The sequence below is a fragment of the Ochotona princeps genome, chromosome 16 (assembly GCF_030435755.1).
Source record: "Ochotona princeps isolate mOchPri1 chromosome 16, mOchPri1.hap1, whole genome shotgun sequence".
NCBI classification, from domain to species: domain Eukaryota; kingdom Metazoa; phylum Chordata; class Mammalia; order Lagomorpha; family Ochotonidae; genus Ochotona; species Ochotona princeps.
This window is the reverse complement of record NC_080847.1, coordinates 12,787,983-12,813,369: the sequence shown is the minus strand read 5'-3', so window position 1 is coordinate 12,813,369 and position 25,387 is coordinate 12,787,983. Positions and strand designations below refer to the sequence as shown.

The 25,387-nt window shown below is 49.2% G+C and overlaps 2 protein-coding genes across 3 annotated transcripts in view; one reads left to right on the top strand and one right to left on the bottom strand.

The window, feature by feature from the left end:
- Positions 1 to 3,310, top strand: part of WWP2 (WW domain containing E3 ubiquitin protein ligase 2) — a 122,272-nt gene extending 118,962 nt beyond the window's left edge. Inside the window, exons 21-24 of one of the 2 annotated variants that reach the window (XM_058675112.1) lie at positions 162 to 266; positions 1,048 to 1,144; positions 1,327 to 1,399; positions 1,777 to 3,310. In XM_058675112.1, the coding sequence (XP_058531095.1) occupies positions 162 to 266; positions 1,048 to 1,144; positions 1,327 to 1,399; positions 1,777 to 1,876 (375 nt within the window). In that variant the 3' untranslated portion in view covers positions 1,877 to 3,310. The other variant, XM_058675113.1, reaches the window with a different exon arrangement.
- A 10,992-nt stretch (positions 3,311 to 14,302) lies between these two features.
- PSMD7 (proteasome 26S subunit, non-ATPase 7) lies at positions 14,303 to 21,654 on the bottom strand. Its single transcript, XM_004583993.3, has 7 exons — positions 21,464 to 21,654; positions 19,425 to 19,516; positions 18,596 to 18,688; positions 18,246 to 18,343; positions 17,341 to 17,421; positions 16,271 to 16,362; positions 14,303 to 14,786 (listed from the first exon to the last, which is right to left on the bottom strand). The coding sequence occupies exons 1-7, from the start codon at positions 21,535 to 21,537 to the stop codon at positions 14,348 to 14,350; spliced, it is 969 nt and encodes a 322-aa protein (XP_004584050.2). The 5' UTR covers positions 21,538 to 21,654; the 3' UTR covers positions 14,303 to 14,347.
- Between the last annotated feature and the right edge of the window lie 3,733 nt (positions 21,655 to 25,387).

The following is a 25,387-nucleotide window of genomic DNA, read 5'->3' as shown; positions in this document are numbered from 1 at the left end:
ATGTGCCCACCCTAAGCACCCAGACACTCCTGGTGGGATGGGACCAGCAGGCAGGTGGTTTTGAACCGGCTCCTCAGTCCCTACCCTGATGCTTGTTTTGAGAAAGAAAGGGCTTGAGTAATCCTTGGGTAAGCGCGATGCTGACGCTTTGCCTCCTGCAGCTGATGCTGTGCGGCATGCAGGAGATAGACCTGAGCGACTGGCAGAAGAACACCATCTACCGGCACTACACCAAGAGCAGCAAGCAGATCCAGTGGTTCTGGCAGGTGGGTCCCGTCTGGGACAGGCATCTTGGCAGGAAAGTGTAGGGTTCACTCAAAGGAAAAAGGACCTGACTGAATCTCAGACCCAAGGATTCTTCCCTTTCAGCCTTCTCCTTGTCTTTCCCAGCCATGGGTGGGCTCTGGGCAGCTAGCATGTTAGTGGGGAGGGCTGCGGTTGAGCCTGCAGGCTGGCAGGAGTGTGGCCACTGGCACTGTGGCTTCCTCCAGCCATGTGAGATGGGGAGGCGGGCTCGCAGTAGCAGAGAACTGAGCTCATGATCCTCGGTTGAATGTGTTGGCTCCCTTTGTGTGTGTAGGTTTTGTTGTTGTTATTGGCAAACACAGCAAAAAAAAAATCACAGATGTGTACATGCATGTACATTTCTCGTGGGGGTGATGTTTATTCAGTTCTGTATTTTAAGTCTTTTAAGACACACAGTCCAGTGGCTGCTAGCACGTTCAAGATGTTGTGAGTTTACCACACCAAGTGTTTTGTCCCTCCACAAAGAGTCTGTGCCCATGAAACAGTCGCTCTCATCCTTAGCATTTTTTTAAAAAGGCAGAACCTAGATGGAGAGAGTAAGTACCTGGGCCAAGGTGTTCTAAAACAAAAAAATATCCCGTCTGCCAACACAGCCACTTGGAGGAAACAGCCAGGGCTTTCCTAGGCTGGTGGCTGTCACACCCTGCCTCGTCTGGCCCAGCTGATGTAGGGGTTCCTCATGGGACTGAAGTCCTGAGCCGAGTGTGTCGCTGACTGTGCCTTGACTGTGCGGAGCTCCAGGTGGTGAAGGAGATGGACAATGAGAAGAGGATCCGCCTGCTGCAGTTTGTGACTGGAACCTGCCGCTTGCCTGTCGGGGGATTCGCCGAACTCATTGGTGCGTGGTCCTTTGCCTGTTGCGTCCCAGCTGGCATGAGGGTAGCTCCTGCTGTCTTCTTGAAGCAAGTCAGTAGAGGGGGAGGAGGAAGAGCTGGAACCTCCAGCTGTGGAGTCCCTGTCCCACTGTGCATGGGGAGCCAGACATCTCTGCTGACAGGTGCCTTTTCTCCTCAACCACAGGGAGCAATGGACCCCAGAAGTTCTGCATCGACAAGGTTGGCAAGGAAACCTGGCTGCCCAGAAGCCATACCTGGTAAGCATGCCAGTTTGGGTAGGAAGAGCCAAGCTTCACAGGCCGGATGAACTTCCAGTAAAGCCTGGGGAGTGGATGTACCAGCTTCAGGGCCCTGGGGGGGCAGGTTGGAGGGTGGCACCATGATGTGCTTGGGCCACTCTTGTCTCAGGCGCCTCACCTGCCAGGTGTTACATTTTGAGTCACTTCTGGCTTAGTTGACTAAAAGCTGCTGCCACCACTGTTCCACCTCCGACGAGCCTTTAGCTCGTGTGTTGTCACCCAGGTCCCTGGGTCCTGGCATCTGTTGCAGGATCCACGCTGGTGGCTTGAGCTCTTCTGTTCCCCCTGGCCAGGCTGTGGCAGGGAGCAATTGCTACTGTCTCCTCTCTCAACAGTTTCAACCGGCTGGATCTGCCCCCTTACAAGAGCTATGAACAGCTGAAGGAGAAGCTACTGTACGCCGTTGAGGAGACCGAGGGCTTCGGACAGGAGTAATCTATCTAGCCTGCCCTTTCCCACATCCCCAGCTCTCGTGTAGTTCAGAGTCCTCCCTGCCTAAGAGGCTGCTGGCCACATAGCCCCTCAGGAGGCCCATATGGGTGGTGGCCCCACATGGAATCACCCTGCCAGCTTTCTGGTGGCCAAAGTGACCCCAGGAGGCCCTCTGGCAGTCTGGAATAAAACCCCATCACGTTTGGCCACCTCACCCATTGCAAAGTCTGGAGGGCTGCCTCTCTCTAGAACACCCTTCCTTCCCCTCAGACCAACCCCAGGTGTGGTGTTTGAGTGTCTGAGGGTCGGTGTCTGCCCTGGGCCAGCTGAGTGAGCTGGAGGTCGGGCACAGTGTGAGTTGGCCCTCCCTGGGTGGGAGGCCAAGGCTGCTGGACTCCAGCCAGGGCTCAGACCCAGCTCCTGCCAGCCCCTTGCGTCTTCACCCAGCAGGGTCGAGCCTGTGGCCTGAGTGTCTGAGGGAGGGTGCAGCAGACTCCGTACGTCGTCTTCTGTCCTTTTATATAAACTTGAAGCATTCGTGTAGGGTGACTTTATGTTTTGTTTTCGGTATGCTGCTGTCACTCTGGATCAAGGAGTTGGGCCCTGGCCCTGTGGGGCCGTGTAGGTCCCAGTGCCACTGGTCAGAGCCTCTCCCCAACAGCTGTTCCCCTCAGGGCCCCCACACAGTGGGAGGTGGGCATTGTGAGCACCATTCCTGGCCTTGGCCCTCCTAACCTGGAGGAGAGCTCCATTGCCAGGTACTGGCTGTCCAGGCTGGCTGTCAGTGTTGTTCAGAGCAAAGCCCACTCTGGCTGCTGAGGGGGTGTCTGTGCTGACCCATGGGAACCAGCAGAAGGGCCCTAAGCTGCTGCGAGGCCGACTTGATTTCTTGAGCTCCAGCCAGCCTCCAACAACAAGGGGGATTCTGCTGTTGGCTGACGTCTTCAAGGTGCACAGGTCCTCTGGGGTGCTGGAGTAGCAACCATGGCAGACTGCCTGCTGCAGACCCCCAGCATTTCAGTGCTGAGCCCCATCCTCAGGCTCTCAGGCCAGCTCTGGGGCGATGCAAGGGTAGTGTCACCTCCTCAGCTCTCTCCAGGCTGCGGCTGCCACTGTGTGTGTGCGTGCTGATGTGGGGGGCACAGCTTACTGCAGCTCAAGCCCTTCTGTCCCCTTGGTCACTTGCTGTACTTCCCCACGCATGTCACCATGCAGGCGCTCTTGGTACAGGCAGGAGTGTGAGCTACCTGGGCAATTGGGAAATGTCAGGGTCATGGGTATTCCTGCGTGTTCATGTGTGTGCATACATGTGTGTGTGTAATTGAAGTGTCTGTGCGGAATGCCCCGTGATAGCCCCAGCTTGGTGGACAGATTGTTTTGTTACACCCGCCCTGCCTTGGTATTGCCAGTGTCTTGTGCAATAAACAGTCAGCAGCTGTGGGTGGTGTTGGCCTGGATGTCTGCAGAATCACTCTCGAAAGAAGCAAGAGGCCCCTGGGCCCTACAGACCTTCCAATCCTGCTGGCTTGGAGAAGTGTGCGTGTGTCATCAACTGAGGCAGCCCCAAGCTCAGGATGGCCAGATAAGGCCTTGTCCAGGGGCCATTGGCTTCAGCCTTTGGTCAGCTGCCTTACTGCCCCTTCTCAATGTTCCTCCACTTCAACCCCCACTGGGGGTTTTGGGTCGAGTGGGCTTCAGAGAGCAGCTCAGGAAGAGTCACCCACCTAACAAATGCCAAGGTAGATGAGCCCCGGCATGGTGCAGGGGCCCTCCATCCTCCCCCTCTGGAGCTCATGGTCTTGCAAGGATTTGTCTCCCACCATTTTTAGGCAGTTAGGGGTTCCGAGATGAGACAGGTCACCCTGCTGATGGATTTTGACACATCTGACTTGGACACTGCTTTCTCACAGCCCACACCATGGACTGGCTGTGCTCTGCTCAGGGAGTGACCTCCACCCCCACCAAGCAGGCTTCATGCACCAGCACTGGAGCTTGTGCCATGACATGTTATCTCATAGTAAATTCAAATAAGACACAAACATTCAATTGGAAACTGTCCTCCCACCCTTGTGCCCCAGAGTTGCCACTGTTCCTGGCTGGCCGTGGTCCTGCCAGCCTGTTCTGTGCATGTTCTAGACACGGAGTCTTCTTTATGCTAGGACAGGATATCGTGTGTCACACAAGGCGCATCTTGGATTGAGGCCTCAGGGATCCCAGCTCATGTTCGTCAACATGGGTTCTGTTGCTGGCCCTGTGTGCTATCCTGTCTCCTGTGGCTCTGTGATGTCCTCAGCTCCTTCCCAGGGCTGCTGTGGCTGTGTTCAGTGGCTTGCTGGTGGCTGTCAAGCTTTGATCTTGGTATTCAGGAGGCCGGTGTATGCGGGCCCCACTTCTCAGCAGAGCCCAGTACGAGGAGTTGGACTGTTGATTATGCACCTTTATTTAAAAATGGTGAGGGGTCCATATTTAGGGGCAGGAAGGTTCTTCAGTGAAGACCCCCACTCTGGAGCTCAGATTGCCTCCTGGGGCAGCTCTTGTATTGGTTTCCTTCAGATCCTTCCAGAAACACTTAAAAACCCCAACAGCTCCTTCCATATCTCCCTTTGCAGCTGGCTTTGTTTGGCTAGCCTCACCCCTGCATTGCACCTTTTACTCTAAGCAGGAACAACCAGGGAGATGTCCTTCTCTCCTGGTCCTTGCTGTCTTGTAAGCCTGGGCTTTTGCCCATTCACTTTTCCGTGATCATAGTTTTTGAGCATTTGCATCTTACATATAACCACAGTGAAATCTTCTGCACATTGTCTAGAGGATTGTGTCAAAAGCTGGAAGTGACACAAACACTTCTGCTACTACAATGACAAAAACTGACTTTAGGGAATAACATAATGTAATCACTTCTTACATGGCTCTTCCCTCTAGGTTTCAAATGACCTATCCTTGCTTTTATTATAGTCTGAATTTTTTTTTCTTATTCTGAAGTGTTTCAAGTAAAACTAAGTTGGCAGAAAGAACCACTCCCTTCCCCACCAACCCCTACACACAGATAAAATTAGCCAAGGATAGGGAATTGTTTGGGAAGCTGTAGGGCAGCCTTTTGCATGCAGGGGCCAGTAATACTTTATGTAAGGAAGGGTTTCACCAGGCTGGGGAGCTTTGCCCTTCTGAATATTGGGGCTCCTATTGCCCTTCTAGAAAGTTCATACTTTTCTGTGTCTGAATTCTGGCCAGCTCACTGTCACCTTCTCAGCTGTGTGTACTTGGAAATGAAACTAGTGCCCTGTCGGGGGGCCCAGTTTGTGTCAGCACCCAGCAGGGAACTGAGGCCCTCAGGCCAGCGGCCCAAGGGTTAGCTCCTGCCCATGGTGCTGGAGCTTCCTTAGTGAGCTTCGAGGTGATGACAGCCCGTCCTGGACCTCAGCCTGGAACAGTTCTGACCCAAGAACCTAGGTTAGTGGTGCCTGGGCTGCTGGCCCCCAGAAGGTGTGAAATAACAAGCGTGTGCTGTTTTGGGCCTGTAAATGCTGTGGAAACATGTTACACAACAGCATAGAAGTAATGTCCCGTCACTGGTCAGGGGACGTGCTCTCAGATCAGTGTCTTGTCTGTCTCTTGGCTGTCGAGTGTGAGTGTGGTTCTTAAATGAAAGAGGCCTGGCTTAGGGGTTATGTTAGACAAAATACTCTGGCTCACAAGGAATGCAGGCAGGAAGCTGCACCGTCTTCCTTTGTTGGGGGAGAGAATCCTGGGAAGTGGGAGTCATTGCAGTCCTCGCCGTGATCTGGTCCCGCCTGGGACTATGGCCCTCTGCCCTGGAGTGTCATTAGTGCATGTCTGGGCCTCCTGCCAAAAGCCAGTTGGCAAGAGTCTTGTCCAGTCTCTCAAGGGCAACTCTGGGTCCATTTCCTGGGTAATTACATTGGGAATAGCCGGAGCGGTGATGTGACAGCAGCAATTTAGCTGAGGGATGGCCTTTACAGCATTGCACTGTGCCCTGGTGGGCTGTGGGTATAAGGGCATTGTTTTGCTTTTAGAGGAAATTCATGTTTCCCCTGAACTTTTTGATCTTATAAGCCATGGTTGTTCACCACCTCACTGTAATTGGTTAAAATAGGGAGTATAGTAGTCTCACTTATCTGTGTTTTCACTTTCCCCTATTTGAATTGCCCATGGTCAATCTGAAAAGAATCAATGGAAAATCCCAGAAATAAGCAGTTCATAATTGTGCAGTTGCACGCTGTTCTGAGTAGCATGCTGTCCTGCTCTGTGCCGCTGTCAGTCATCCCTTGGTCCGGTGTGTCCACACTGTATGCTGCCTGCCCATCAGACCGCAGTAGCCCTGTGGTGCTTGTGCTAAAGTAGCCCTTTTACTTAACAAGGACCCCAAAGGACAGGATCAGTGATGGTAGGAGTGCAGATATGCCAAAGATAGAGAAGCAGTAAAATGCTTCCTTTGGGTGAAAAGATAAGAGTTTTTCTAATAATGAGAGGAAAAAAGATTGTGTGCTCCAGGTGTCACATACACATAACTTTTATTATACTATATTATTATTTTTATTTGTAGTTCTTATTCATCTCTTGCTGTACCCACTTAAGTTCAACTTTATCATAGGACTGCTTGGACAGAAACACACATAGTACATTCGGTGTTCAACACTACTGGAGTGTCCAGGCACCCACAGAGGGATGCAAGACAGCCTGTCCTGCCCTCCAGAAGGAGTAGTTGCAGGAGACCCCTGGAACAGCTTATGTGATAAAGAGGAAGGTAGGGGAGTCAGGTTGGGGAGAAGGGGTTCATGGCATACAGGGTTTAGGGAAAGCATCTTTGAAGAGGGAATTTAACGTAAAGACTTGGAAGGCAGGAAAGAGCTAGTCCAGTAAGAAGCCAGAGGTATTCAGGACTGGTATATCAGGTGCAGTGTCCTGAGCAGTCAAGGGGCCGACATGGTCTGCTTGTGGGCAGAGGCTGGTGTGGCTGGGCAGGTGCAGCAGATTAAGGCAGGTCCTTGAGTCAGGCCCGCGGGCCTTATTGAGTGAGGATCCCTGGGAGCTGGTGGGAGACAGGGAGCAGTCACCAAGGAGAGGACCTGGTTCTGGGTTAGGCACTGACATGGATGCGGACAGTAAATGGACTGATTGTGCGGCCTTGGGGGAAGAGTGGGGAATTTGACTTCACCACTGGGTTGGAAACAGTGCATGGGGAAAGAGCAGGCCAGTCCCTGTCTTTTGCCATACCCAAGAGGAAGAGAGTTTCATAAAGGGGTTGCAACAGAGTGTGGCTGGGGGTCTGATGGCCAGCCAGGGTGGCCAGTGGAAAGCAGATGGAGGACTGATGAAGCGGAGCAGCAGGCAGTGACACTGTGGAGTGGATGTCGATGACAGACAAGCTACCTCATCCTGCAGAACCACTGGGAGACAGTCTAGAAGGAGTAGGGAGGCTGGGTGATCCTGGGGCAAAGAGACCAGTGGAGAAGGTTTAAGTCTGCATACAAAGGGGTCGCTTACTCACGTCCCCTCTCAGACCCCGTGCACCTGGGCTACTGTCCTCTCAACTCCAGCAGACTAGACGCTGGTTGCGAACCAAGGCGTGGGGACTTGAAGGACAAAAGCCTGAAGAAGGTCAATACTTAAAACTGAAAAGCTGAAAGTTGTGGAATTGCAAAGGATGCAAAGATCTGATATGAGAGGCGAAAGCTTCATCCTAATAGACACATACGTATGGGAAGAGGCTGGAGACCTTGAACTGGGGTCTTCCTGAATATGAATCACCGAGCACTAAGGACACATTCATAGACTCTTCAACCTCAAAATGAAGAGTTCCTGGGGTGGCATTTTGCACAGTGGTTAAGACACAACTAGGGAGAATCCTAGTACCTATGAAACTGTGTCACATAATACAATGTAATTAATGAATAAAAAAAAATTAGTAGATTAAAGTAATAAGACAACAAACTTCAAAAAAAAAAAAAAAAGACACAACTAGAGGTATCCACTTCCATTTGTGTGGGACCTCAGTTGGATTTCCGGTTCCACTTTGCATTCTGAACTCCTGCCAGTGTGCACTCTGGAAGACAGCAGGTGCCTTGAGTAGTTGGGCCCAGCCACCCACCTGGGAGACCTGGGTTGCCTTCCAGGCTTCTCGCTTTGATCTGGCCCAGTTCTGTCTATGGTCTGAGCATTTGGGAGAGGGAAGCAGTAGATGGATGATCTCTCTGTCCCTGTGTCTGTCTATCTTTCAAATAAAAATGACAAACCAACTTAAAAATCAAAATAAACCATTTCTGTTGCATGAAGGTCCTTCCCAAGCAAGTCAATAGGGTAGATGATACGGAGAGAAGAAAGTTGCCACACGATTTAGATCCACAGTACCCACAGTACAAGTCAGCAAGAAAACAAACTCAGCAGGAACAATAACAACCAAAAAAATGGGCCAGAGGTGTAAGAGTAATTCACAGAGGGAAAATAAACATGGAAGTTGCATCAAAATGAACACTGTAGTATTGTACCTAACAAGGTTTATGAGCTTTGGGAAAATAGCACGTAGGAGTGTGAGGCTTGAAGCAGAATCGTGCTGTGAGAGACAACACGCAGTGTACGAATGTGGCTGCTCTGTTTCAGTCCCCGTCCACGTAGCACTGCATTGAATTCTTCCAACAACCTGAGGGAACAGGTAGTTCTGTTTCCTTTTCATTTCACAGACAAGGGAGCAGACAGAGCAGCCTTAGGGGTAATAGGTTTTTGGATCTGGGATTCAGTGGCAGCATGGCCCTGGAGTTAGCACTCGGCCCTGCTGGGTTAGCCTCTGTGGAGCTGGGATATTCACTTGTTCTGGGAGCAAGAGCAGGCAATGAGGGGGGAAGAGGGGGCAATGTGGTGAGTCTCAGTGTGCGTGCCTGCATCCTATGTGTCAGCAAATGCCTCCGCATGGCTTCTTAGAAACTCTTTTGTTAGGTCCTGCAGGGGCTTGCTTTGTGCTGGTGCAAAGCTGGAGGCATCCCAGGCCTCCATCAGCTCAAAGACACGTGTAAATTGTGGATAGTTCTACCCCCATGCCTTTGAGGGTCAGCCAGGTTCCTCCGAAGCCCTGCAGTGTCGGTGGCTGAATGCAAGCACATTTAACTTTTTAAAGAAGATTTATTTTTATTGGAAAGGCAGATTTGCAAACAGGAGAGACAGAAAGATCTTCCATCCGTTGGTTCACTCCCCAATCAGATGCAGGCCAGAGCTGAGCTGATCTGCAGCCAGGAACCAGGAACCTCTTCCAGGTCTCCCACATGAGTGTAGGGCCCCAGGGCTTTGGGCTGTGCTTGACTGCTTTCCTAGGCCACAAGCAGGGAGCTGGACAGGAAGTAGAGCAGCCAGGATATGAACTGGCACCCATATGGGATCCTGACAGATGCAAGGTGAGGACTTTAGCCACTAGGCTACCACCCTGAGTCCATGCACATTTAATTTCTTGCTTACATCAGATCTAATGGACTGGGAGCCCCTGCTGGTGGCTAAACATAGCCACATTGAAGCTGTAATTGGGGGCAGGCATTGTGGCACAGCAGGTCAGACCAGGCCTGGGACGCCTGTATGGTAGAGTGCCCATTTATGTGAGTCCTAGCTGCTCAGCTTGAGATCCAGCTTCCTGCCGATGCACCCTAATGCCAGCAGATGATGGCTCAAGTGTTCAGGGCCTGCCATGCAGATGGTGTTCCGGGCACTTGGCTTCAGCCTGGCTTAGGCCTGAGTGTTCCAGACATTTGGGGAGTGATCCAGCAGTTGGAAGTCTCTGCCTTTCAATCAGTTTAAAATAAACAAATACATATATATATATTTAAACAGGGAATAAAATAGATTAAAACCTTGAAGTGCACCAGATCCCAATTGCTTTCTACATTTACTGTCCAGTGTTCCTGAGGTTTTTGTTGGCCACTCTGGAGGAAATACTGTCTCCTCAGCAGGGATATTTACACCAGGGGAACCAGAAAAAGATTGTAACTCGACAAGCTCTTGCCCTTTGTGGGCAGGACTGTTTGTAGTGATGATAGCAGCACTGGGTAGAGGGCAGTGTGGGTTGAGGTGTGGCTGCTGGACCCTGTCATCTTGCTACCCAGCTGCTCTGCAGAGTCCTTGCAGATCTTGGCTGGAGAGTTGCTGCCCAAAGCTCAAGTGGCAGGAAGTGACTTTCTGGGTGACTTAGTTACTCTTGCCGAGATGAGATGAAATGAGTCTATGGCGCCATCTAGTGTTGTAAAATAGCACCAGCAGAATGATGAGAAAACTTTTTTGATCTTTTCATGACCTCTTCAATTTTTTCTTTTTCTTCCCCCTTATTTTCTTTCCCCACTTTCATTTCCATACTTGTAACTCTTATCCACTCCCCCAATGAAAACAGTCATCAGTTTTTAAAATTATTAATTTGAAAGGCAGAGTTAAGGGAGACAGATATTCCAACCGCTGATTCACTCTCCTAAGTGGTGGCTGCTGCCAGAGCTGGGCTAGGCTAAACCCAGGAGCCAGGTGCTTCATCCAAGTCTCATTTTGGAGCAAGGGTCCAGGCACTTGGGCCTTCCTCCACTGCTTCCCCAGGCACCTTAGCAGGAAGCTGGATTAAAAGTCGAGGACCTGGGACTAACCAGCAGCCATATGGGATTCTGGCATCACAGACAGTGGCTTTACTCACTATACCAAGATGCTGGCTTCTGTAGTTTTTTTTATTTAAAAAAATTTTATTATTTTCTATTTCAATTTTATATTTAAATAAAATTTTAAAAATAATGATTACATGGTTGATCAGTGTGGGAAGGATCGAGGTTTAGAGAAAGCTGGGTGAATTCATTGATTCCAAATTTGCTGTTTCTTCTTGTTATTCCTGGGGGAAGGGGAGAAACAAAGGGGGAAACCACTCTTGACTTTCCACACGTCCCAGTCCCCAGGGATGAGGAACCGCCACCTCATATCAACCCAGAGTCTCAATGTGTACACATTCCGAGGGTTCTGTCCAAGTGGTTTGGATAGATCTGAAGTGCTGCCGATGTCACCGATCCGAGGATGATGTCACCCTCCCAGGGTCCAATGGTTCCATTCACCGAGATTTTCTGCTGTCATTGTTTGTTTGGGGTGGTTGTCCAGTTAGTTCTGTGCTTCTGTTACAGCACCAAATGTGCTGCCATATTCTCCTTTTACAACAGGGCCTGTGTCCACTGCTCCACCTTTTTCATTAAGTAGGACATGTTCTTGCAGGCTCCTGTAGGTTTTTTTTTTTTAAGATTTATTTAATTTTATTGGAAAAACAGATATATCGAGAGAAGAGAAAAATCTTCTATCCACTGGTTCACTCCCTGAGTAGCCTCAATGTTTGGAGCTGGGCTAAGCAGAAGCTAGGAGCCAGGTGCTTCCTCCAGGTCTCTTCACATGGGTGCAGAGTCCCAAGGCTTTGGGCCATCCTGATTGTCTTCCCAGACCACAAGCAGGGAGCTGTAAGGGCAGTGAAGCTGCCGGGATATGAACCGGTGCCCATGTGGGATCTCAGTGCATGCAAGGCGAGGACTTAGCCACTAATTTACCATGCAGGGCCCACCATGCTGTAGTTTTGGAAGGCCTTGACTTTGTTGCTCACAGGCAGAAGTTGACTGGCAGGCATTAAGAGTTACTCCATATTTCATTACAATTCAGAAGTTGCTTAGAGAAGTCATAAACATTTTGTCTTCTGGGTCTCATAAATCAAATGTGTTCTGTACCCCTCCCTCTCCTGAGGTGGGGCAGATGAACTTGTTTCATTGGTGTGTCGCAATTTAAGCAACTCCAAGTCATTGTTAAGTTTTATTTCTTCTATAAAGGTATCTTGTAGGGAAACAGAAGAAGAAAAGGCCTGAACTTAGCTTCCCAGTAAATAGATTATTTCATTCTTCTATGGAGGACTGGGTTTAAATAATTCATTTGAAGTGAAATAATTGTATGAATGTATAGCTGAATTGTCGTAGTTGAAAGGCTTTCTAGAAATTAAAATTCTGAGTCTAACTCCTTGAAAGCTTCACCTTTCATCTAGCACACTACAGGCATAATTTGAAGTTTGTGGAAAATGGAATTAGAGGACGTTTATTTTGGTGCAAAAATTTTTTTTTCCTAATACACATTTTTTATAGTTTTTTTTTTTTTTTTTAGAACGGACTTTAAAAAGTTGATTTTATTTGAAAGGCAAAGCAATGAAAAAGCAATAGATCAGAGAAAGAGCTTCTATCCACTGATTCATTCCAAATTCCTGCCAACAGCCAGCATAGGGCCAGGTGAGGCCAGGAGCCTGAACTCCATCTGGGTCTCCTATGTGGTTGCAGGGATGGTACCTGAACCATTGTGTCCTAGGTGCACCGTGGCAGGAAGCTGGATCCAAAGTATTAGTAGGATTCTATCCCAACTGCTCTGATACAGGATGCGGTTAGCCCAAACACTGGTTCAACCTACTACGTTACACACCATCCCTCTTTGTGAAGATTCTTGACACAACTCTCTTTTGTGAGTGACTGATGTGAGCACAAGTCGGCCATGGAGTCAGTTGATTGACCCAAGGCTCTTGTTTGAGTGCTGGTGTTTCCATGTCTTCTCTAGCCCGTAAGTGGAGGGATAGTGTGTGTTTTCAAACAGAAGGCCAGTACGGAGGAGGGACTGCTCTCTGTGATGTGTGCTGTGGATTCCCTATCCAGCTGTCTGGGAACAGAAGGAAAGCTAATGTGATGGTGTTGAGATGAGGTCCAACCAGGGGCTCAGACTTACTGGGACCCCTTCTCAGTGTCTTCAGAAACAGCACACCCGGAGACACCAGACTAGCCCAACACAAGGTTGTGTTTTTGGTGTAGCCCAGGTTTAGCCTACTAGGTTCACCCTCCTTATAAGTTTTTTAATTTTGCCCAGGTGACTACAGCCTGCAAACTGTTTCCCGTGTTCTTTGATGTTCAGCCAACTCTCTAGGACAAGCTTAGCTTTTGACATCCCAGTTTGAAGTATTAAAGGACGACCTGAATCCTGTGTGGTTTTCAATTCAGGTATGCACTTGTCGCTTACCGTTACATAAGTGACTCTCCATGGGCCCACTGTCTACCTAACCCCTGACCAAGGCCCCAGAACATGGCAGCCTGGCTGTCCTCCACTGCACTCTGGAGTTAGGGTCTAGCCTCGCTATCTTCCTGTTCTAAACATGGCAAGCATCGCTTTAACACTGTGGCAGTTTGCATATACCTTTTAAACCATGAATTTCTAAATTTGTCAGATCCAGCTGCCACGTAACTGAAATCAGTATGGCCATTTTCCTTTCAGCAATTCCCTTGGTTTCAGAACCTTAATGTGTCTTCAAATGATCAAGGTTTACTTATCTAGAGTGGGAGCTGTTTACCTTACTATGTGGGCCAACTAGCCCTTTCTGTGGTTACTTGGAGGATTACAGCCCAGGAAGTGGTAACTGAAGGACAACTTTGTTACTTGATTTTTTCATCTTTGAACAATGCTAATCCACATGGTGTGACTGAACTGCTCACCAAAGGAAAGTGACTACATGTGTCCCATGCCTGGGGCTCCCTTTTGTTCTCTTAGCAGCCCTGTGCTGTCCTCAGACGTCCATTAACCCGAGAGGTACCAGGGCCTGCTGCTGCTTCGGTACCACTGCTCTCTCAAGAGGACCTGCCATCTCCCAGGTTCTGTCCACCTCAGCAGAATACCTGTTTTTACTTGAAGGAGAGACATAGGCCTCCAGTTCAGTGGTTCATGTGCCAGGCCCCCATGGCTGCAGACCTCCCGTGTGGTGACAGGAACCATTACTGCTTCCTCCTGGGGTGTTACTGGCAGAACTGGGGCTCTCCGACTTGGGATGTGAGGTTGTGAAGCACTGTGTCCAACGCCCATGTGAGGCCCTCTACACAAGATACTAAGTCTGAAAGAATTCTTTATGTAGCTTTATTTAAAGGTTGTCTTGGTTGCTTCTGGAAACAGCTACTTTCAAAGTTAAAAACCACCAGAACACAGTTCTTAAAAACCAAACCATTTAATTGAAGGTAAACAACATACAGGTCCCGAGCCCTGAGAGTGCCAGGGCCAAGTGTGGTGTACATTCTCAGCCGGGTTCAGAAGGGTCAGCACTGAAGGTGTTACAAAGTGGACAATGAATGGAATCTGTCAGTAACCACACACCCCACGAGTCATTCAAGATGGGAAAACCAACTCCTGGCCTTACTGGTACAAAGATGAAGAGTACCAAACATGCTGTATGTGGGCCTCTTCTCTCACCCTCCGACGCCTGAGCTACCACACCCCAACCTGCAGCAGCTGTAGCTTGTCCCTCTAGCCATTCCCCTTCATGAGTGCCACAGCAAGGATTGCAGGCAGAGAGCTCTTGTCAGGACGGCTTTTAAACAAGCACTTCAAGTGAAAAAGAACCCTCACAAGTGGCACGTTGAATTAGTTGACAAGTTTTTAATTTACAAATTTAAAAAGCTACATGTTTTACTTTTTCTCCTTTTTCTCTTCTTTCTTTACATCACTCTTTTCCTTATCTTTCTCTTTGTCATCTTTTCTATCCTTTTTGCTCTCTTCTTTTTCCTGCCCTTCTTTCTTCTCTGCATCCCGGTTGGCAATCTTGTTGTTGATGAGGTTGTGCAGGGCGACTACGGATCGGATGAGGGAAGCCAGGTACACCACCACCATCTGGTCATTGGTCTTCAGGTAAAAGGCCTTGACGAACTCCTGCAGACTGACATCGGGCAGCAGGTTGAACACATCCTGCAGCTGGTAGATTATCTGATGGTTGATGGGAAGCTTGCCTGTGGCTACTTTCTCCAGGTAGCCCCTGATGTCCAGGAGCTTGGAATTTAGTCCCTTCAACCCGTGGACCTGGTTTGTGATCCGCTGGGAAAGAGTGCCCACTGTAGTGTCTTTGATGTCTCTACAGAAAGCCACAAAGGAGGGGGAGCGTCAGGTCACATACAGCAGTTCTTGCAAGACAGCAACCAGGCTGCGGGGAGCAGCATCGCTTCCACAGCTCATCAAGATCTGGGCATTAATTATTGCAATTTTGTTTTCAATTGGGGTCATATACTTTATCTTGCTTTTTACAGGGATTAAGGAAAAGCTGATTATGAGAGAATTAAAATGAGAACATTTTCACTAAAAAAAAAAATGACGTCACAGTTTTGATCTGCCAGTAACTTTCTGGGCAGCTGTGTTAGGAGGTTCTCCACCTCAACTTCCCTGTGCCACAAGAGGGCACTTTCTCCACCTGGATTTCTAGGACTTTTTAAAAAAATATCTATCTATCTACAGACAGGTATGTGTATGTATATGTTTAAGATTTATCTTTATTGGAAAGTCAGATTTACAGAAAGAAGGAGAGACAGAAAGATCTTCTGTCTGTTGATTCACTCCCCAAGTGGCCGCAATGGCCAGAACTGAAGCCAGATGCCAGGAACCTCTTCTGGGTTCCCACGTGGGGGCAGAATCCCACGGCTTTGAGCCGTCCTCCACTGCTTCCCCAGGAAACAGGAGGGAGCTGGAAGGGAAGTGGAGCAGCCAGGACACAAACCTGTGCTCATATGGGATCCTGGTGCCTGAAGGGTGAGGATTAGCCTGTTAAGCCATAACACTGACCCCTTCTAGGCTGTTTTGAGAAGCTGTAACCAGTGAATAGTTAATTTTCAAACTGGAAGGGACCTTACTGCTTCATTAAAAACTACAACTTCGGGTTGGCACAGTGGCTCTACGGGCTAATCCTTCACCTCTAAGCACTGCTATCTCCTATGGGCGCTGGTGCATGTCCTGGCTGTTTTGCTTCCCTTCCAGCTCCCAGCTTGTGGCCTGGGCAAGCAGTCGGGGACAGCCCCAAAGCCTTGGGACCCTGCACCAGCATGGGGAACACAGAAGAAGCTCTTGACTCCTGGCTTTGGATTTGGCTTAGCTCTGTTCATTGAGGCCATTTGGATAGTGAACTAGCAGGTGGAAGATCTTCTTCTGTCTCTGTCTGTAAATCCGACGTTCCAATAAAAATAATAAAAAGTAAAAGCTGTAACGTCTTCAAATAATGATCATACAGATTAAGAATTTTAAAACAAAACTCCTCCCCAAATAACTTCAAAATGAACTACCTTTGTCGAAAAGGACACAGTGAGTACTGGATACATTTACTTCAAACATCAGGTCCTGTCCCTGTTGCATTGTGTGATGACCACAAAGCAACAGACCACGAGTCAACAGAAAACCAGTTCAGCCAACTTAGTTCATAGATAAGAAAACAAAGGCCCAGAAAGGGACCATGATGTGTTCAGAAACGCAGTCTAGTTAGCGGATGCCAGCACCAGAACCCAGCTCGCCACTCCAGATGTGGTCCCCTCTTCAGCCTTTGGAGGGGCAGTGACTGAGGCTGTGTGATCTCACCTCAGTAAGTGTTCCACTCCCACTTCCTCAGCTTCCTCTGCTCCGATTTCACTGGTCACGTGCTCAAATGTCTTTGAGGTTGGGGTTCCGTCCTGGGAGAGGAGGCTTAATTGTAGTTATTTGCTTTACTGGATCAAGCTGCTTTTCACACCTCATGTCTTCTGCACTCAGTCAGCCCTTTCTTGCATACATTTCCTACTTTCCCTTGGCAGAGGTGGGCACAGCTTGATCACTTGGCTTTCAAAGCCACGGTCACCATGGGGATGCTCAGTGCTGAGCCTCTGCTGGGACACTGTTTTTGTGTTCAGAGGCCACTGAACTATTTTCTGAGGAAGATCTTTACCTGCTGTCAAACCCATACTGGAGATGGATACTGAAGAAAGTCTCAGTTCGATTTTTAACAACCAGACAAGATACAGAATACCTTTCTTTGAGGCATGCAAGAACCAGAGAATACAACTTTAAACCATTTATTGTCCCTTGGATCAAATAGAGTGTCCACACAATGTGGTCCTCACAACTGGGCTGTTGCTGACAATCAAAGGGCCCTGAATGACATGAGTCACCAGAGAAGCTTTTCCCAGACCCAGTGCCACAGATGCTGCATGAGGGCATTTCAAGAAATTTGTAGAAAAAAGGTGTTAAAAGGGAGGTTTATTTTGGTGCACAAAGTTTTGAAAATCATCTATAGCTCCTTTTCCGTAATATTGATTTTCACATTGAAAGCTCTTAAATGTGAGGATTTCAAAAATAATTTTTTCCATTACAATAAACTTCTCTTAGCTGCATCTCCCATGAGCTCTCTGAAGTGGCCTGAGCATCTCCGCATAATCAGGCATCTAGTAAAAGCCTCAATTTACTGTGCAAAAGAAGATTTAGGCCCTAAAACAGTTCTCTATTTCTAAAATCTGATGATTCAAAAACTCAAGGAAAAAAGAATTAAAGATCACAGAAATCAATGACCTTTCTTTGTTACAAAGACGTAAAGGATTTGTTGATTTAAATGGGAAAACAAACCCCTCGATCACCCAACGAGCAGCACACTTCGTGTCCCACGTAAGGTGACTTACATCGTGAACTTCTTCCACTGAAATGTAGGCCTCTGTGGGCAGCCCCAGGTCCTTGGGCTTCACATCGATGATGACCAGCACCTGGCAGGGAAGCACATCTGAGCAAACCCACAACTGACACAAAAGGGCAGTCCGGTCCTCCTGATGATTGCTGAAGCAATTTCGTTCATCCAGTTAGAAATGAGCCAGAATTTTCAGCAAAAATGTTTGTCTCAAAAATGAGCTCATTCGGGCCTGGCACGGTGGCCTAGTGGTTAAAGTCCTCACCTTGAAAGCCCCGGGATCCCATACGGGTGCCAGTTCTAATCCCGGCAGCTCCACTTCCCATCCAGCTCCCTGCTTGTGGCCTGGGAAAGCAATTGAGGATGGCTCAATGCTTTGGGACCCTGCACCCGTGTGGGAGACCTGGAGGAGGTTCCTGGCTCCTGGCTCCGGACTGGCACAGTATCGGCCGTTGCGCTCACTTGGGGAGTGAATCATTGGATGGAAGATCTTCTTCTCTATCTCTCCTCCTCTCTGTATATCTGACTTTGTAATAAAAATAAATAAATCTTTAAAAAAAAAGCTCATTTGTCTTGCTGGTATTTCCCTGCCATGAATAAGCTGGCCAGGTGTAATGCTAGTCAGAAAGTGGAGTCAAGACAACCTTAATGAGAGTTGTGGACAGAGTAACTATTCTGAGCCTTAGCCTTTTCATTTAAGATATATAGCTGCATATTACAGAGAATTAGCTGGTATGAACGATTACTTACTGAATACACAGAGTCACAGTAAGTTACACAGCTTAAACACGAGCACACCGTGCTTATGGGAAAGATGCAATGAACCGAGCAAGTGTCCAGACCCTCCCTGGGAGCAGCCAGCAGAGGACACCAGGAGCAGCCTTATACAAGGTGAGCACTTACCGAGTTCGGACAGTATCTCTTCATGAGCTCATTGATGGCGATGTCATTCTTGTGCAGTTTGGGGCCTGTGTGGTACCACCCCACGATTCTTTCTCTGGCTGGGAAGGAAAACACAAAGGGTTTTCCCTGTGTCATGAAAAGCAGTCGTGAAGGCTGCTCATCTCATCCTGAGACCCCAGTCTCCATTTACTCGACTTCGCTCCTCCACCACCATTTACCTGACTAAACTTAAGAGCCTTTGACACTAAACAGAGAACAGCTGAAAAAGACACCCTCCAAATCAAAAAGTGTGCACACACACGCAAGCCAGGGCCCCATCATAGTATCCTCTTAAAAAAACGAAGACTCACCATTGACCTTCTTAAACATTCCATACATATTTTCCAAATAATCATGGTCTAAAAACCAGACAGAATCATCTTTGTCATCTTCATCAAAGGGGACTAAAGAGAAAAAAAAATTACGAAGTTTCAGTTCCGAGTGGCCAAGAGAGAAATCTGGAGGTCAGGTAACAAGGAGATCCCAGTGCAGACTGGACTCACTTCACGTGCTCGATTTCTCCAACACAGGATTAAACATTATTTCTTTTGTTGTTCTCGTTGGAAACCAGGAAAGTACATATACAAACCCAGAGTCTGGCCCTCTCTTAAAAATTGGAAGACCTAGCAAGCCATGGCCAGAACCTTTAAAACATCACGTGCTCTTCAGTTTGGCCAAGCCCCCCACTTCCTAATAGCTGCCATTTGGTGCTTTCAAGACACTGGAGTTGGCCACCTCGACGTCACAGGTCACACTGGCAATTACACTGTTCTGCTGATACTGCTGCTTTCCTCATGCGATGCTATGAGCACTTGGCTGTGTTCTTGTAAAGCTTCACACACAGTAAAGGTAATGCTCCCCACCTCTCCCTCTCCTACCATACCGCAACATGGGGGCCCAGGTTAGCACACGCTGCCTGGGCTGCTGGGACAAGGCCACTGCTGGAGGCACCCTGACACCCCTAGCCCTGGGTGTAAAATATTTACTATCTGGCCTAGTCTTAAGGTCCTTTTTTAAAAACATCAGCAGTTCTGAAATAGAATCTCTATGCTGCAGTTAAAAAAAAAAATTAAAAAAAATTAAAAGGCAAGTGAACATTTTAACCATGCTAGGAAAAAAAAACAACGTAAAATCTCTCACCTGCAAAACTGTTGGATACATCAAGCACTTTCTTCTGCCACGACCCCAAAAGCACACCGACCACCCGCTTCTGGTTTCCAACCTTGCCGATTCTGAATGAGAGAACAGAAGCTGTCAGCTTGCAGAGGCAGCACAGACCTGTGGACACAAGGACCCTGAGGCAGCAGGGGCGCAGACACCGCTCAGGCGACCCATGAACTCATCTCCCCAAGTAAGGGTGAGCGGGTATGTTGGTTCTTGTTAGGAACTGCTGATGTAAGGAGTAATGCCTGCACATGATGCTGATGAATGCCGGCAGTTTGTTTTACTTACTGCGGACTGCCAAGAAACATACGCATCAAGCTGATTTTTGAGCTTCACAGAAATTTTAAGTGGAGAAAACAAAAGCCCCTCAGGGGCTGGCTCTTGTGGTACTGCAGCTGAAGTGTACCGTGTGGAGGTGTTGAGACCAACTTCTGTCAACACACCTAGGAACACTGCAGAGGATGACTCACGAACCAGGGCCCCTGGATGGAGTTCCTGGTTGCTGGCTTTGCCCTGCCCAGACCCAGCCAGCTGTCACAGAACCAACCCAAGGTAGCTTACGCTCCCTATCAACCAGCCTTCCAAATAAAAAATACAGTTCTTCAGATGTTGGGAGTTTTAAAATGTTTTCTGGCTTGTGTTTTTCCCTTTTAAAATATTTTTAAATTTTACTTGAAAGGCAGAGTCACAAAGAAGAGATAAGAGATCATCCACCTGCTGACTCACTACCCAGATGAGCAGGGCTGGGACAGGCCAAAGCCAGGAGCCTAAAACTCCATCTGGATTTCCCATGTGGGTAGGGGTCCAAGTATTTTGGCCATCCCTTGCTGTCTTCCCAGGCACATTATCAGGGAGCTGGACTGGAAGTGGGACAGCTAGGAAACTGGTACTCATAAGGGGGGGATGCTGGCATAGCAGGCGATGGCTAAACTCACTTATGGTGCAGAGCGCTGGCCCCCCGGTGGGTGTTTCAACACCACCACACCTAATGCTTTTGCTTCCAACTTTTTCCTTTGCAATTTCCCTTCTCCACCTTCCCTGTCCCCACATCATCTCACGGATGAAGACTGGGATGGATCCAGTTGCCAGTTCTTCTCTAAACCCCAGGAGATCTGATTCATCGTGACCCCTACCCAATGCCATCTGGTTTGTGGATCCCAGAGGAGGGCTGGATTTCTGTCTTCATCCCAAACCTCCTTAGTGATTTTCTCCAGATCTACAAGTGCATCATTCAAGGTCATTTCGGTGCAAACCACCCTGAAACCTTTATGGATGCAGGGTCTTCAAAAGTTTATGAAAAATGCATAGTGGAGAGGCTTCATGGACTTCAGTTTCCCCCCTATCTTTGAAGCATCTGCATACAGCTCTTTAACAATTACTGTTATTCTTAGCATTGTTCGGTAAATCTATAAATGTTTGTTAAATTAACCAAATACGGATTCTGGCATTTCCGGTGGCTCTGTTTCTGTTCTTCAATGAACTTCAAGCATCAAGTTGCCACACTTCAAAGGAAACCTCTACACCCCGTGCTTTTTCTTATGGTTTAGGGGAAAAAAAAAAAAGCCCGACAGTGTCTGTTTACAAACTACACTTCGCTCCCATCTGCTGCTGAGTTCTCAACATTAATGGTGCCTGTCCCATCGGCACGCCGGCTTCCCACGGCAGCAGAATGGTTCATCGAAGTCCGGCGGAAGAATCCCCAGAGCGAGGGAGCCGACCTGGGACGCCTATGGGGTCGACTGTCGACGCCAGAGGGTTCGCTGGCGAGCGCGGGCCCGGAGGCAACCCACTCAGCAAAGCCCCTTTCGCATCTGCCCACGCAAGTCAAGGTGCAACAGGTCCAGCAGGACCAGCAGCTCCAGAGCGGGCGAGGGGCTCCGGCTCAACCCCTAAGAGCCTGCACAGGCTCGGCCGCGCCCTCCCGCCGTCCTCGGCTCCCGGCCGGCCTGGGCAGGTCCACCCGCGCCGTGGCCGCCCGTGACTCAGCAGCTAGGTCGCCCGCGCTTCCCGCTCACCGGTTGAAGTGGTCCACCACGCTGAGCAGCACCAGGGGGTGCACCACCACCTTCTGCACGGCCAGCTCCGGCATCGCGACCCAACCCGCCCGCCGCCAGGCCCGGCGCCCCGCAAACACCGGCCGCCGCAGAGCTGCCCGCCGCGCCACCAGGCCCAGCCCCGCCCCTTCCGGCGGGGCCGCGACCTCGCGCGGCCGTGTTTCCGCTCCCACAGTGCCTCGCGCGGCGTGCCCGCCTTTGTAGCCTCGGCCGACATCCTGAGGAAGGGAAAAGGCGGGCGGGAGGCGGGGCGGCGGCGGCTGCCGCGCCCGGCGTTTCCCTCAGACTTGAAAGCTGACGCGGGAGAATGAAAAGGCGTCCTCGGCGTTTCGCCTCACCTGCTTGCTACCTCACCTGGCCCCTTCAGAAAAGAAAAACAAAAACAAACAAACAAAAAAGTAAATAGTATTTCTGCCTCCCACAGAATGTTCACTTTTGCGTGAAGTTTAAAACGCTTCAGGATTTCTTTAGAGGAACTTTAACTCTGACATTTGAGCACGCTTGTAATGTGAATGTGGGAAAGCCACCTCATCCTGCTGTTGTGATAGAATTTCCCGCTCTCCGCCGTGGCCGGCCGGGCGGGGAAGGGCGGCTTTGCCTCGGGCGCCGGCTCGTGCTGTGGAGCGTGGGAAGGCCGACTGACACGAGGCCTGAAGAAGAGATGGCCAAGTCCATTTCGCTGAGGGGAAAAAAGATACTGAAAGGCGACATGTAGAAGGAGGAAGGGGCTTGAGGACATTTTCCAGAAGGAGGCAACAAACGACGTAAAAATCCAGACAGGCTTATAGTCACATTGGAAGTTGCGTGTCCCGTGAGCAAACTGAGCAGCTTGAATTGTTCACGCAGCTGCGGGCCCCGCGCTCAGCCGCCTCTTCCGACTCTGCCCTGAGCGGGGTGCCCGACAGTTTGGCTCTGCCACCTTTTTGAGGTAAATTCCTGAAACCCGTCTGTGGAGAGGACGCACGCTGCTGTCCTTGCCGGGCCCCTGGGGTGTAACGCCACGGTGATACAGTGAGTGGAATGTGGTCACGGCGGCCTCGCTATTCTTGAAAATTACTTAATTTCTCATTTAAGATACAAGGGTCGTGGTAGGGAAAGGAAAATCCTGGTCATTGAACCTGTTGATCAGCCTTGTCAACAAGCATTCGCATAGTTCGTGGACGTAAGCCTCTCCAACTGCCAGGCCGAGCCGCCTGGGGACCCTGTTACACGGTCGGCAGTGTGGGCTGGGACGCAAGGCTCCCAAGCCCTGAAGAAGCCTTCGGGGAGGCCCTGGCTGTGCCAGCAAAGCTGCAAGCTGCCCAATGAAGTAGGTGCTTTCTTACTTATTTTTAATAAGCCTTGTTCTCATGGAATGGGGATTTGACCTACTGTTTCAGGCCTGGAGGGTTAGGGTTGGGAACAGGCCTGTGGGCACCCCAGCTCCTGCCAGTGGGCACCCCAGGAGGCGGCCCAAGCGCTTGCCTCGCTCCTGGGAGACTCAGCCCGAGCCGGCGCCAGCCATTGCCCACGTGCGGGGAGTGAACCAGTGGGCCAGAGCTTGCTCGGGCTCGCTCCGCCTCTCTTCCTCTCCGATAGATAAATGTATTTTAAAAAAATTAAGGAAAGTTATATCCCAAGTGTTTCTCCCCTCATGGACTTTTCCTGACCAATTGTATTAAAATTCTCTGCAGAATTTCCACTTTGGAGTCTGTGGAGTTTCTCTGCTCTGTTTCTTGTCTTTCATTATTCAGATGTAAGCTCCTGGTTATTTTGTTTTTGTGTCTTCAGTCATGACAGCTGGGAGCTTGGGCAGGACCATTCACCAGCACGGCTGCTGGGCGCTGAGCCAGGTTTCTGGGATTCCAGTTCCTGTCTCCTAGTTGCACAACACTGTGTGACCCAAGTGACAGTCCGCTGCTGCAGGAGCCATGCAGTCTTGTGTTCAAGGAGATTGCAGGGAAAAATTTAAAGGCAAAAAGGGAGACGTTTATGTAGCGATACAAAGTCCACTGGTCTTGGAGGTCCCAGGCTGGACTTGGTTGCAGCTTAGTGGTGGGGACGGCCTCGGTAGCCTCGGTTTAACGGAGAACGTTCTGTTTGAAGTGTTGTGTAGTCCGACAGAGAATGGTAAAGGTGGCCTTTGCCACAGGAATCTGTGCAAGATGTGCAAAGCGTGGGACGTGTGGAGAAGGAATTTCATGTGAGTCCTGAGACAGTTGTTGAGAAAGCGCTGATGCATGTTGGCCTGCTTTGTTACCTCTCACTGTGACTGTGGATCTGACATGGAGGAGTTCATCCAGCAGCTTTCAGTGTGTTCGTGAGGAGGCTGGGTTTCAAGGTTTGGCACACGCTGCTGTTTTACCTCACACAGGTGTGCAGACAGAGCAGCTGCTTTGGATCTTGTTCACTGAAACTGTGGAATTGGCTTTGAACTTAAACATCATTCAGGTGGGGCTGGTGTTGTGGCACAGCAAGTCAAGCTGTTACTTGTTTCGCTGACACGGCTTATTGAAGTGCTGGCTTGAGTCCTGGCTGCTGCATTTTCCATCCTGCTTCCTGCTAATAAATTTGGGAAGGCAGTGGAGGATGGCCCAGGTACTTGGACTCCTGCCACGCTCCTGACAGACCCGTGTGGAGTTCCTGGCTTTCGCCTGGTCCAGACCTGGATGTTGGGGGGCAATTTGGGAATGAGCCCACAGGTGGACGATTTCTCTCTTTGTCTTTCTCACTGTGTCTCTGTTGCTCTGCCTTTCGAGCACAACAGTCTGTTTGAGTCTATATGTAGACTGTGAGCCTCCATCATTGTGAACTAAATCAGTCCCTGTTTTTTATGAGGTACCCAGCCTTGGGTATTTTGTCAGCAACAGGAAATGGGGAAAGGTTTGTCATGGCAGGCTAATGTTAGACACATCACATTTCTCGTCATAAATGAGATTGAGCAGTTTTTAAGGTCATGATCATAGATACTTGTAATGATTTTTATAAGATTTATTTATTTATTTATGATGTGAAAGGCAGAGTTACAGAGATAGAGGGAGAGACAGAAATATTTTGTCTGCTGGTTCACTGTGCAAATGGCTGCAATGGTCGGAGCTGGACCGATTTGAAGCTAGGATCCAGAAGCTTCTTCCAGGTTTCCCACTCAGGTGCAGGGTCCCACGGCTTGGGCCATCCTTAGCTGCTTTTCCAGACTGTTAGCAGGGATGCTGGATGGGAAGTGAAGCAAATGGGACATGAATTGGGTGTCAATATGGGATGCTGGTGCTGCAGGTGGAGGCTTAGTGTGCTATGCCATGGTACGGGACCCACTGCTGATAATTTTACGTTTTATTTTTATCTCTTTTTAACATAGATAAGTTAGCATTTGTATTGCTAAGGGAGTTTGTGCAAACTGTGCTGACCTTTCAGTTGATTCTGAATGTTCTTAATCTTATCATACTTTTAAAAAAAGTATTTATTTGAAAGAGCTACAAAAGGAGACAGGGAGAGAACAGTACTCCCCAGATGGCTGCAGCAGTTGGGGCTAGACCAGGCTGAAGCCAGGAACTTATCTGGGTCTCCAGGAACTTATCTGGGTAGCAGGGCCCAAACACTGCTTTCCCAGGCCATTAGCAGGGAGGTAGACAGGAAATGGAGTGGCCAGGTTATGAACCAGCACACACGTACAGGATTGCGGGTGTTGCAGATAGCACGTTTACAGTGCCAGCCCCACTAGTTTTGTAAAATATATTTTATTTTGCTAAGAGGAAATCTGAAAATAGGTTGTCTTATAAATATGGCAGTAGAACATGCTGATTAATGATGTGGCTTCCACAAAGTAGACAGATCTGTACATTTTAACGTCCTCATGTCCTTCATGTGTAAAAAGCGTTAGTCACGTGAAGGCCAAAGGTCCTAAGATGT

What these genes read in the sequence shown, in the direction of transcription:
- PSMD7 (XM_004583993.3), bottom strand. Translation starts at nt 21,537, where the DNA reads ATGCCGGAGCTGGCCGTGCAGAAGGTGGTGGTGCACCCCCTGGTGCTG. An exon ending in GTGGTGGACCACTTCAACCG is followed by an intron (nt 19,517 to 21,463) that starts GTGAGCGGGAAG and finishes TCTCTCATTCAG; the next exon opens with AATCGGCAAGGTTGGAAACC. An exon ending in GGAGTGGAACACTTACTGAG is followed by an intron (nt 14,787 to 16,270) that starts GTGAGATCACAC and finishes GGCTTTCTGTAG; the next exon opens with AGACATCAAAGACACTACAG.